General features: G+C 40.5%; 1 protein-coding gene across 2 annotated transcripts in view; it reads left to right on the forward strand.

The window, feature by feature from the left end:
- LOC134586902 (solute carrier family 12 member 9-like) overlaps positions 1 to 10,265 on the forward strand; it is a 242,339-nt gene extending 232,074 nt beyond the window's left edge. The window contains exons 12-14 of one of the 2 annotated variants that reach the window (XR_010086599.1): positions 3,416 to 3,562; positions 7,594 to 9,719; positions 9,851 to 10,265. Coding sequence is in view for 1 of the 2 variants with exons in the window: in XM_063442839.1 (XP_063298909.1) it covers positions 3,416 to 3,562; positions 7,594 to 8,405 (959 nt within the window). In the remaining variant the exon portion in view is untranslated. Of the gene's footprint in view, positions 1 to 3,415; positions 3,563 to 7,593 lie in introns of both variants that reach the window. The other variant, XM_063442839.1, reaches the window with a different exon arrangement.
- The last annotated feature ends 2,107 nt before the right edge of the window (positions 10,266 to 12,372 follow it).

Raw genomic sequence — 12,372 nt, forward strand, 5'->3', positions numbered from 1 at the left:
AAGGACCACTGAGGGAGGAGGAGGGGAAGTCAGGACATATGGGGGGGGGAGGGGGCGGCAAAAAATGTTTTGCCTACGGCGGCAAATATCCTTGCACCGGCCCTGCACACACTGCATTCACACACTGCATTCATGCACACACACACTGCATTCATGCACACACACACTGCATTCATGCACACACACACTGCATTCATGCACACACACACTGCATTCATGCACACACACGCTGCACTCATGCACACACACATACGCACACACTGCATTCATTATACACACACTGTAAATAAATATTCAATTAATATATATTTTTTTAGGATCTAATTTTATTTAGAAATTTACCAGTAGCTGCTGCATTTCCCACCCTAGTCTTATACTCGAGTCAATAAGTTTTCCCAGTTTTTTGGGATAAAATTAGGGGCCTCGGCTTATATTCGGGTCGGCTTATACTCGAGTATATACGGTATTTACGATATGCATATGTGCAAAAGTCATAGTTGAAATAATTTTCATGCTGACTTAATGGGCAAAATCCCAGTGTTCCAAAGTTACCATAGCGACAATGAAGGCAAGCTTTCGGATGTAAGGTTAATAAGCAGTATAATTGGTAAAGAGCATTTAAAAGGTGGATTCACATTTCATAAAGTGCTTTTCATTTTGCAATCACAATCATCTAGTCATTAGACAGAGCCACCACTTTAAGATTGGAGATTATAATTTCCCATTTAATGAAGAAAAATCCCAAGGCCCTACTCAATCTACTAGCAGAATTACAGAGCCACCTGCCCTACCTGTATCAGTGCATATTTGCAGATATTGCCTAGGCACTTCGAGTACATAATGAATAATAATGATGGAATTAATATGAATCGGGTTGTATTGTGTTTTTTCCTTTATTGTACTAGTTAGTGTAGTGTGACCTTCCCAAGTTTTAGATAAAAAGAAATGAGCATAAGGATATAATTTTCCTCTTAAATTTGTAGAGCGCGAGAAACATGTTAAACATGATTTTTAGAAAGACGCTATTTAATACTACAGTGGGACAGTGGGAGGAGGTGTTCTTTCAGACTGAGATATCTCAAGGTAGAAAACAAGAAAATCAGTTTGAATGTTTGAATAATGGCAAAAACAATTATTATACATAGAGAAAAGCTGAAGATTTTAAGTATTGCTTTTTGATCTTTGTGTCTTTACATGCTGCTTGTTGTTGTAGATACACTTTTTACTGAGTAGTTTCAAACACACGTTTGCAGTCATACAGGGTAAATGAACAGTAAAGTGCCAATCTGTTACTTTGCAGGTCTTATGAAGGCACCCTCATGTATGCTGATAGATCCGATCCGATACAGAAAGCTTATTAAATAGGGGTTACGGAGGAGGAAGAACGAGGAAAGGATTGTAGCGTACAGGCATATATTTACTATAACAATGGTCGGAATGATCTCATGTAGGTCACAATTCAGTGTGCCCAGATAGTTGTATAGATGAGAATCCCGTCTTTCAAGGTGTATATAACTTCCTGCAGTGTACCATCCATAATGTAACTGGAGAGCTCACACTTTTTTTTTTACTGAAGAAGTCTCAGTGCTTTGCAACATTTATAAAGTGACTTTTAATAAGAGGAGGCAGTAAGTAGAACTATGGTGTGAGATGATGCAGCATCAAGATCAGGAGGACTTGGGTGGTATATCAGTAAATGTTGATATCATAACATTGATTTTGAATCCCAGAATAGCTCAGTAGAGTAACACTCCAAAAATATATGTATAATATCCCTTGGGCAGAGGAGCAGGTCCTGAAGAGGATGTCTAATCAAGAGATGATTGCCTTTTGTTGTTGGGCTTTCCAATAACAATTAGTATGAGTGTGTTAGTAACAGTTAACCGAGTGTGAAAATGTTAAAAGAGTTGGAATATATAAACTTTTGAGGTTATTCCGAATTTGAATCCTCCAATTTCAAAAACAAAATCAGAACTATTCAAGCAGCCAGTGAGCAAATAGTTAGAAACCCTTGGTAGCGCGAGGGTTAATTATGTGACGACTGGCCAGCACTTGCAGGCAAGTGGGGGCGTGTTTACTAAATATTTGAAGCGAGCGACAGGGCAGCTAGAAAGGCCTTATCCCATAAGTCATAGTCCCCCATTTGCCCTCATCCATGAGCCTTGGGTGAACATTAAAAACAAGTAATGGGAGAGGGCAAATCGCTATCCACCCCCCGCTCCTCGATGTGTAGCCAGCAGGTGGGGCTAATTAATAAAATAAACAGGGGGGGACATCCTAATGTTACCCCGCTCCACTTGTGGTCAGCGGTTGGAATGGTATTATGATGTTACAGTGTAGACCTGGAGAGAGGACCCTAATATAAATATTCAGGGAGGAGGGCCTTCTGTTATCCCTAGCTCCCACCCATTGACAGCGAGCCCTAATTATAATATTGAAAGGGGAGGCAGACCCCAGCAATCAGCGGCGACAGCATGCTATTGTTGCCCCCAAGTAGTTTGCTCCATAGAGACTTGCCTCAGACTTATCTCTCATAGCTCATATATTAGGGAATGGAATTGGTGGGCATAAGGATGAGGGAGGACACACAGTCATTGGACTTTTGTAGCAAATGGGCAACAAAGGCTGCCCAGTTGCTAGTTTTAAACATTTAGTAGACATGCTGTCACGTGCTGTATGGCATAAGGGAGGTTTTAAACATCCTTTGTAGTAATATTGGGATCTTATTGATCACCATAGGCTTTGTTTTTATTAGTTTTTTTTTTATTTTAACTTTTTAATATGGTGGCTGACTAGCAAGTGCAATAAAATTATCATTTGTAAGTGAAAGATAATTTGCGAATGAGCATCCTACTGGATGCATTCGGTCCCGCATTTTTGTTAAAACCAGTGCTTTGTATAGGATTCAGATGCAAAAGCACTGATTTTAATCCGGGCATTGAATCCTTAAGAAGGAACAGTGGGAGGGTGTAGATTTGCTCAGGTCGACCGAATTCCCGCTATATTAGACTTTGATAAATATGAGAATTGCCATTGAGGTCGGACTTCGGTTATTTTCACTGGACTTTGTCCATCTCTTTGTACCACCTGGCAATTTGCATTGAGTTATCAGCCAATTAAACTATAGATGGTATTGCCTCTTTATTATGTGCGATATTAATTTAATGACTAAAAGCCAAAGAAAACTGATTCACTTCATATGTAAAGACATTATTATTGTGTTGTAAATTTATAAATTCTTTATTTTTTTGTTATTTTTCTTTTGCGTTTTGTGTTAGGGTTACAGAATTAAGAGAGGGTGTTGTAAATTTTATAAAAAACATATTTGAATTTTTGTTTTTACTTTTGTGTTAATTATTGCATCACATCATGATTTGACATTTTGTTTTATCTTTGTGTTTCATTCTTGTTCTAGATACCCTGCCATCAGACCCACTGCAGACACAGTCAGACTCATGGTTACAATTAGTAGATGAGCTGGAGATCAAGGCCTTTGTGAATCTGACATTGTCAGACTCAGTGAGACATGGTGCCCAACAGCTGCTCTTTATCTCTGGGCTGGGTAAGTTGGAGTGTGAACTATCAATGGAATTTTATTGAGCAAGTTAGGTGTGTTATTGGATGTATAACATTATGAGATTGTTGCCAGTATCAAATCCATGGGAACTTGTTAATCTTGGTAAAACGGGACACAGATGGGTTAAAGCCGACAGGTCAGTAAAGCTAATTGCGTCACTGGCAGTACCCAAAGGGGGAGAATCTGCTGAAAATGTGTCAGGTACACCCAAAGAATTGTCAGTTCAACCTATCATGAATGCATGCCAGGCTGCCTGCCAATCAAACAGGCCAGCCCACCAGGCGCAGACCATGCAGCGTGTCAGAGGCATTTTTAGGTCCAACATATACCTTGGGCCTAATCTCAACAAAAAAACTTGATGCCCCCTCCCAAACTCTGACTCTGGCCACTTCCAAATTCCCACCCCTGACCACTCCCAGCAGTATTTATCATTTTACCACTTTCCCAGACAGATACAGCAGGCTACTGCAGCACATCATATGCATTGGCTTGCTGTGGTCATGTGATCACAGAATATGAGCTGCTGGTTTCTTAATAACTGTTTTTTTTGGAGGGCTTGGCAATCAGAAAGTTGTAATTACTAGCCCAGATCTCTCTGGCACTGTTAAAGCGGATCTGCCACTTTTTAGTATTTCATAATGATATAATAATAAGTAAAATTCAAACTTAATCCAGAAATATCAGAAGACAAAGTAGGGACTACTTTGTTTAATTGTACACCCTGACGATGAGAAAAGATGAAAAAAGGAGGAGCTCCTCTGTCAACTTTTGGTCAATCCCAGCGGTCATAAAGGACGGCTGTGGGAATCAGGCTTTGCCTATGGAGGATCCCACAAAATCCTCCATAGACCTCAGTGTTGCTGATGCACCAGAAGCCAAAGAGGACCTTCATCAAGAAGATGGTGCAATGACAGCTTGAGGTAAGTAAAACTCACCTCCCCTGCAGTCCATGCCACTGGATCCATCCATTTTGGGGGTCATTGCAAAATATGCAAACACCCACAAATATGACAGATCGACTTTAAGCATAGTCTGTGGCTGCTTAATAGTGCTGGGACATCTGGGGATAATAAATACAGTGCCTCAGGTAAGGGATACAGAGTTTTAGTGCTCACGATTCAGGACTCTAGCCGTTATAGCACCCTTTATAAACGCCTCAGCAAGGGGCACAGTTTCAGTGCTCTCTGCGGAGTCCTAGTATGCTGTCGCTTTTTGTGAATTTTCGTGGTGTCTATGGAGACTACACAGGGCCGGTGCTAGGATTTTTAGTTACACAGGCGAAGATGCATTTTGGTGCCCCTCACCCTCCTTTAAAAAAAAAAAAAAAATGCATCTTCACCTGTGTGTATTTCCTCCCAAGCCACAGGCATCATTTTTCAGTCACACAGGTACACTGTCATACAAACACAGAAATAATCATACAGAGACATACAGACACAGACACATACAGTCAGAGACATACAGGCAAAGACATACATGCATACAGAGACATGAAGGCAAATAAAGACATGCATACATACAGAGGCATACCGTCATACAGACACATACAGACATACAGAGACATACAGGCATACATAAACATACATACAAAGACATACAGGCACATACATACATACATACATACATACAGAAACATACAGGCATACATACATACAGGCATACAAAGACATGCATGCATACAGAGACATACTGCCATACAGACACATAAATATATACAGGCATACAGAAACATACATACAAAGACATACAGGCATACATACACATACATACGTACATACAGGCATACATAAACATACATAAGTACATACAAGCATACATACACATACATACAAGACGTACAGACACACAGGCACATACAAACATACATACATACAAAGGCAAACTGTCATACAGACACATCCATACAGAAACATGCATACAAAGACATACAGAGACACACAGACACATACATACATCCGTACATACAGAGACATAAAGGCACAGAGCTACACACATGCATACAGATACATACATGCATGGATACAGAGACATACATACATACAGACAGAGACATACAGACAGAGACATACAGACACATACAGACAGAGACATACATACATACAGAGACATACATACATACATACATACATACAGAGACATACAGACAGAGACATACATACATACATAGAGAGACATACAGACAGAGACATACATACATACATACAGAGAGAGACATACAGACAGAGACATACAGACAGAGACATACATACATACAGACAGAGACATACATACAGAGACATACAGACAGAGACATACATACAGAGACACACAGACAGAGACATACAGACAGAGACATACATACTTACATACATACAGAGACATACATACAGACAGAGACATACATACAGAGACATACATACTTACATACATACAGAGACATACATACAGAGACATACATACAGAGACATACATACAGACAGAGACATACATACAGAGACATACATACAGAGACATACATACAGACAGAGACACACAGACAGAGACATACATACTTACATACATACACACAGACAGAGACATACAGACAGAGACATACATACTTACATACATACACACAGGCAGAGACATACAGACAGAGACATACATACTTACATTTGTACAGTTCAATCTTGTCCCCTGTGTGCATGCTGTCCGGCTCTGTGGAGTCCTGCAGCCCAGCCCCATCACTGGGCGCCAGCCGCGCTGTGCGGTACACAGAGAGCAGGGATATGATGTCATTCATATCCCCTCCCCCTCTACACAGCCTGCGGCAGTCGGCAGACACCAGGGTAGGAGATGGGCGGGCAGAAGCTGGGCTCCGCGGGCGGGAATCTCTGGGCTGCGCTCGGCCATGCTACAAATAGTAACCGGCTGGAGGGGAGCGCAGTGCGCTTCCCTCCTTCCGGTCAGCCTGACATTGCGCCCCCAGGGCTGGTGCGCCCTAAGGCGGCCGCCTGGGCCGCCTTATGGTAGCGCCGGCCCTGAGACTACACCTTCTGAACTAAGGGATTCCTAGCCTCTGCCATCATATAAAATGTCTTTGAAGATTAAATAATTTTTAAGGAACTCTAGCGTTATCAATACAAAATGAATCCTCGACTATTTAGATTAAGCCCTCATCCGTGAATCAAATACGGTTAACATACCTTTAGTATGTTATCATAATTACTGATGATCTCAGCAAATCTATTGCTTTCTTTTAGGGAAGCATTGGGAGGCTAATGTGCATCCACAGCAACTGCCATGCTGCGTCAGTCAGCATCTCCTTATAGAGATACATTGACTAAATGGACCACTATGGGATTCTTTCAGAGTCTTCATGCAGATTGTGGAGACACTGAACCAGGCTGTCCAAATGACGTCCTCAAGAGGTGGCGCTAGGTAGCATTTTGCATAAGGCTGCAACATAAAAAATGAAAGCGTCTGAATACTTTGTGAATACACTGTATAATAGTCGGATCTTTTAAAAAAAATCAGTTTTGCAAAAGCAAAAACTTTTTGTTTCTGAAACTGTATATATAATGAAAACAAAAAACAACAATTTGAAATTCGATATTACTGTCTTGCAGTAGCTGTCTTCAAAAAATATTAAATATTTCATAAGAATTTTGCATAGCACACCATATAAATTTCACCACGAACAATGCAATTTTGTTAGACATTGGAAAATAAAAAAAGATTAGAAAAGAAAGGCTTGCAGAAGTTTCAGAGTTATTCTTCTGCAACTCTTTAAGAGGAGCTTTTTTCTTGAAACTTGTGTTCAAAATTTTATGTATTATGTATGTACGTTTTACCGTAAACCATTATATCCATAATGATATTTTTACATTTGTCAGGCTTTATAATTTGTCATTATTAGCATTGCGTATTTTGATACCCACCTGCGTGAAAATCTGAAAATGCAAGTAATTAAATCCTGAATAAAACAGACTTCATGTCTTTACTGTATATTGGTTGAGCTTTAATTTGATGTGGGATTTTTGTTTTGTATCTTACAGGAAGTATGAGACCTAACACTGTGGTTCTCGGATTTTACACACGTTCCACTCCTGAAGAACTGCTTAAAAGTGACGAAGAATTAGAAACACATAGTTCTAGTTCATTTACTTTTTCTGCAGCTGGTTTCAAGCCATCTAGAGAAAGCTTTTCTCCCTGGGAATATGTGGCTATTATCTCTGATTCCATCAAGATGTCCAAGAATGTGGTTTTGGCTAGGTACTTCTCTGAGTTTAACAGATACAGTGCACGTGGCAAAGAGACCTACATTGATGTTTGGCCACTAAATCTCTTACGACCAGACAGCACAGCCTATGTAGACACCTGCAGTCTTTTCCTTCTGCAAATGGCCTGTGTCTTGAACATGGTACGGTCCTGGAAAAAAGCTACGCTACGCCTCTTTCTCTGCATAGAGACGGAGAGTGGTTTAAGGGGTCAAGAAGTCAAACTAAAGCAACTTCTAAAGGATCTTCGCATCAAGGCTTCAATCCAAACAGTAGTTTGGGATCCTGTGGTGGCTTTGCATTGGCACAAGCAGGCTCCTACAGATTCTGAAGCTTCAGAAGAGGCTTATCTGAACTTTCCAAGCAATTCCAGCAGGATCTCAAATGAGTACTTACATGCTGTTAACCAAATGATACTAGGGCAGAATGCTCTGTCTCCCCCCATTGTAAGGTTTCTGTACCTTCCTCGTCCACCAGCAGACACGTCTGTTTACACTAGGTTCCTTCACCAGTTGGAGACAATAACTAGAAACCTGGGACCAACATTGCTTATTCATGGGACCAATCCTGTCACAAGTACAGAGCTTTGAAAAAACTGTTGGGATAAGGTGGGGAATATAAACCATGGAGGAAGCAACCTGATTGCACTTTGTCAGTATACTGTATTAATGCAATGACGTCCAGGTTGCCATTATTGCAATACAGACATAATGTATGGACATTTACAGTTCCTGTGGATGTGCCTTGCTGTGCCTTAATGTTGTCTCATCTGCTGTTACTGACAGTAATACAAGACTGCCCTTTGATACAGAACTGATCATTCTGGTTGTCTTTACGATGCCTGACACCATCTTTCACTGTTACTGGAATTCCGAGTATAGTAACTTTTACAGGCAATACCTTTTGTCATAGATTTCTAAAGTTGGGGACATTTAATCAAATATGCTGAAAATGTTTACATTCCTCCATATGCCTTCTTTTGCAAGAAAAAATATATTGATTTTATTTGCTTTCCTTCTTCCACCTGGTTTCACGAAGAACCCTGGCTAAAGAATTAATAAAAGTCTTGTTTATTATCCTGGTAATCAAGACAAGATATTCCACATACCTAATACATAGACAATGCGCAAGGCACTTTGATAAAGTAATGAAAGATACGAAGAATGCAAGAGAAGCTAAACACTTTCATACAATGGCCTTTGTTTCAGTTGCTAAAAATGATATACAATGCATTAACATTTTGAATAGTGTGATATATGTTTTTCCAGGTGCGTTGACAGTATGCTGTTAACTGTGCCAACAAGGTACTGCAGTGAGAAGCCTCTCTTCCAGAGAAACTACTGCCTATTCACTCAATTTCTGCTTCTGCATCTACCTGTGAATTAAGAGGCTTCCTGTACTCAGGAGACATACTCATCTCCCAATAACCTTGTGCTTGAATGATATGTGATAGCAGTTTGGATAATGCATGGAACAGGCTGATCTTTTTTGTGAATGTGATGGTGTTACTGACACTTACAGTCTAATTACAATCTCATTTGAACTCGAGCAGTAAGATCTCCCAGTTTTATTAATTTCTTTTACTTCCTTAGCTGAATTCTATTTAACATTGAAAACTCAAGAATAAAACTGTGTGTGCATTTAAGAATTAAAAGCACCAAAAAAACAAAATGTATAAGACTACACACATAAACTATAATGTAGCACCACTGGGGGGGGCAGAGCCTGACCGCCATGCAGAGAAGTCGCATAAACCTGGGGCCCCGTGGAATGAATCTGTAATTAAGCTGTGTTGTTGCTCAACTACTGGGCAGACCGGATTTAATCCTCACCCTACTCTTTGGTACTCTTGTGGTGGCACAGGTGGGGCTCTTTGGCCTCTATCCCGGCGACAGCGATAACTGGTCCGTCTTGCAGCCTAGGTGGAGGCTTGGGTGCGTGGAGGGAGCCGATCACCCAGCCTGGGGCTCCCTGGACGAGAACTTGAGGCTGCAGAGGGCCACCTGCGAACCCTCCCCCCTCCCTGCCGTTGAAGGATATCCCAGCACCAGCAGAATACTTACTTAGATACTGTACGTCTCAGACTACTCATACCAGCAATCACCAGTTCCAATATGGTGGACGCCATACATCAGTCGGCAAGCCTTGGGGCCTGTAGTGGTCTAGCATGTCACTCTGTGACTAAGCTTGATGAAATCTTTGCTTCCTTTTGGGCCAAGATATCTGAGAGGACGCTGAACCCCGCACCTGCAAAGCAGATCATTCCAGCACCTGCACCTCTGGCAATCTCATGCCCCAAGAGCGGACGCAGGATGGTGATAACCAAAGGTTCCCAAGGAGGTACCGATGATGGGGCCAGCTGCACAGGTATTAACGGAGAAGTTGTTCCATATCTAGCCTTTACCTCCGCGTCAAGACACCACAACTCCAGAATACCACAACTCCAGACCAGACCTACCTCCCAGAGATGCTCCGACCCCCCCCCCCCCACTATGCTAATCTCTGCCAACATATGCCGGATACCTGGGACCTGCTCACGCGCATGCCTCTTACATACCAGGTGACTGTATTTGGTGCCCAGAGGGGATTGGCTGGTGGTAGCCATGGGACCAGAGTCTCTCAGGCATATCCTGCTTTAGCTGTATTTTCCCACCATGCCTCTTAATCCTTGAGCTGTTCTCTGAATACTAGCTAAACATCCATTTACAGTCTTTGACCTTTTACTATTTCAATTCCTGCTGTGTTTTTGCCTATATCTCTAGCATGTGTTTTCTTGATTACTTATTATAGAAACGTTCTAGATATGACCCATTACTCTTAGTTCACGCTGCATCCCAGTTCATAGCTCATAATGGGTTTAAGCTTAGTTTACCTACAACAGAGCTGGTGCAATTGTCATCTTAACAGAACAACACTGTAGTTAAGCTTGTTTTCCATATTATTTTCATGATCCTAATCTCATGTCTAGATTGTCTTGCTAGTTTAATTACCAAGTTTCACCCGAATACCGAAGATATGTGCCTAGCCTGTACCAAATATTTTTCATAACCATAGAAAATGTGCATTTATTTCGACTGCCATGCTGCAAGTATACTATGTCTGATGGAGTAGCTTGTTTTTGTTGTGGTGGCAGCACAAGCCTGTTTTGTAACCTTATGCACAACTCAAAATAAAGAATAAAAAAACAAAAACAAAACTGTAATGTAGCACCACTAACCAAGACTTCTTCTTTCCATCCAAGTGCAATATGTAACTCATTATTCATATATCCGTAAAACTGGTTACAAAAATGCAGGTAGTAATTTACTAAGCTTTGCATTTACAATAGAAGATTCTGGGGAAATTATTTGGGCAATTCATTATTAAGTGAATGTTTACATCCACACACTTTCTATAGAATGTAAAAACATGTTTGCCTTTATACTTTAAGCAGAAAGAAGCTTCGATTTCGTATTTGGAGTTAATCCAAGATTGACTGTAGTGAATTCCTGTATTGCAAAGTTGGGGCAAAGTCAGAATTACATAACATGTATATCTAATAAGTTCTATAAATTCAACATTTATTTGTGGGTTAGACGTAAAGGGTTGGTTCCTTGTAAGGTGGTTCATTATATAGCTCACCTTTGGAGAGTTTCTACAGGTTGTATGACAAATTCAGGAATTATCTGTAAATTTTGCAAGGCAGAGGCATTATGAGCTTAGTAAATTACAGCCAAACGTTTGATGAAACAGTAAGCATAGATCTTAAATGCACCGGTTTACTCCCCACTTGAACACGGAGTAGTTAGGAGACCAGGCAAATGATCTTCATCTGTTTTAATTTACAGCCCCAATGTTTCTGTGGTCATTTTTCAATGTCTGCAGTTTTTCTAGTTAATAAAATAGCTGGGAGACAATTTGATCACTTTAAAAGTTATTATCTTGTGATGTGTAACACATTGCTGTGCATTCTCTTGAGGTCTGTTTGCACCAGTTCTGTTATCCCCCGCAGTTCATATTGCTGTTAAGATAATAGGTACAGGAGCAGAAATGGAATCTTATGGTAAGAGCTCTTTCAACAGGGTACTTCTCAAAAATATTTTGAACATTCCTGCTTGCAGACAATTTATTTTTTTATTTTATACAATGATACCTATTCAATGTTCCAAAATTGTAAGACAGGATTCATATCATATCAGCGTTGAAAATGCAATCAATGTACAGATTTTCTGAACCTTGCTAGAATTAATTCAGAAAATTTCCTCATACTTACCGTAATTTTCTTTTCCTGGATACGTCCATGGCAGCATCACGATAGGGTTAGCTCCTCCCCCTTGGCTGTTTAGGACAGGAAATACTTACAAATAGACCCTCCTTACCTGGTATCATCAGTCAAGTAACACGCTCGAAGAAAAAAATAAATGGGTAGGGAAATAATAGATGCTGCCATGGACGTATCCAGGAAAAGAAAATTACGGTAAGTATGAGGACATTTTCTGAATTCCTGGATACTAATCCATGGCAGCATCACGATAGGGTAATACCCAAGCTAAATTTATGGGAGGGCGAATTAAAACA

The sequence above is a fragment of the Pelobates fuscus genome, chromosome 2 (assembly GCF_036172605.1).
Source record: "Pelobates fuscus isolate aPelFus1 chromosome 2, aPelFus1.pri, whole genome shotgun sequence".
Classification (NCBI taxonomy): domain Eukaryota; kingdom Metazoa; phylum Chordata; class Amphibia; order Anura; family Pelobatidae; genus Pelobates; species Pelobates fuscus.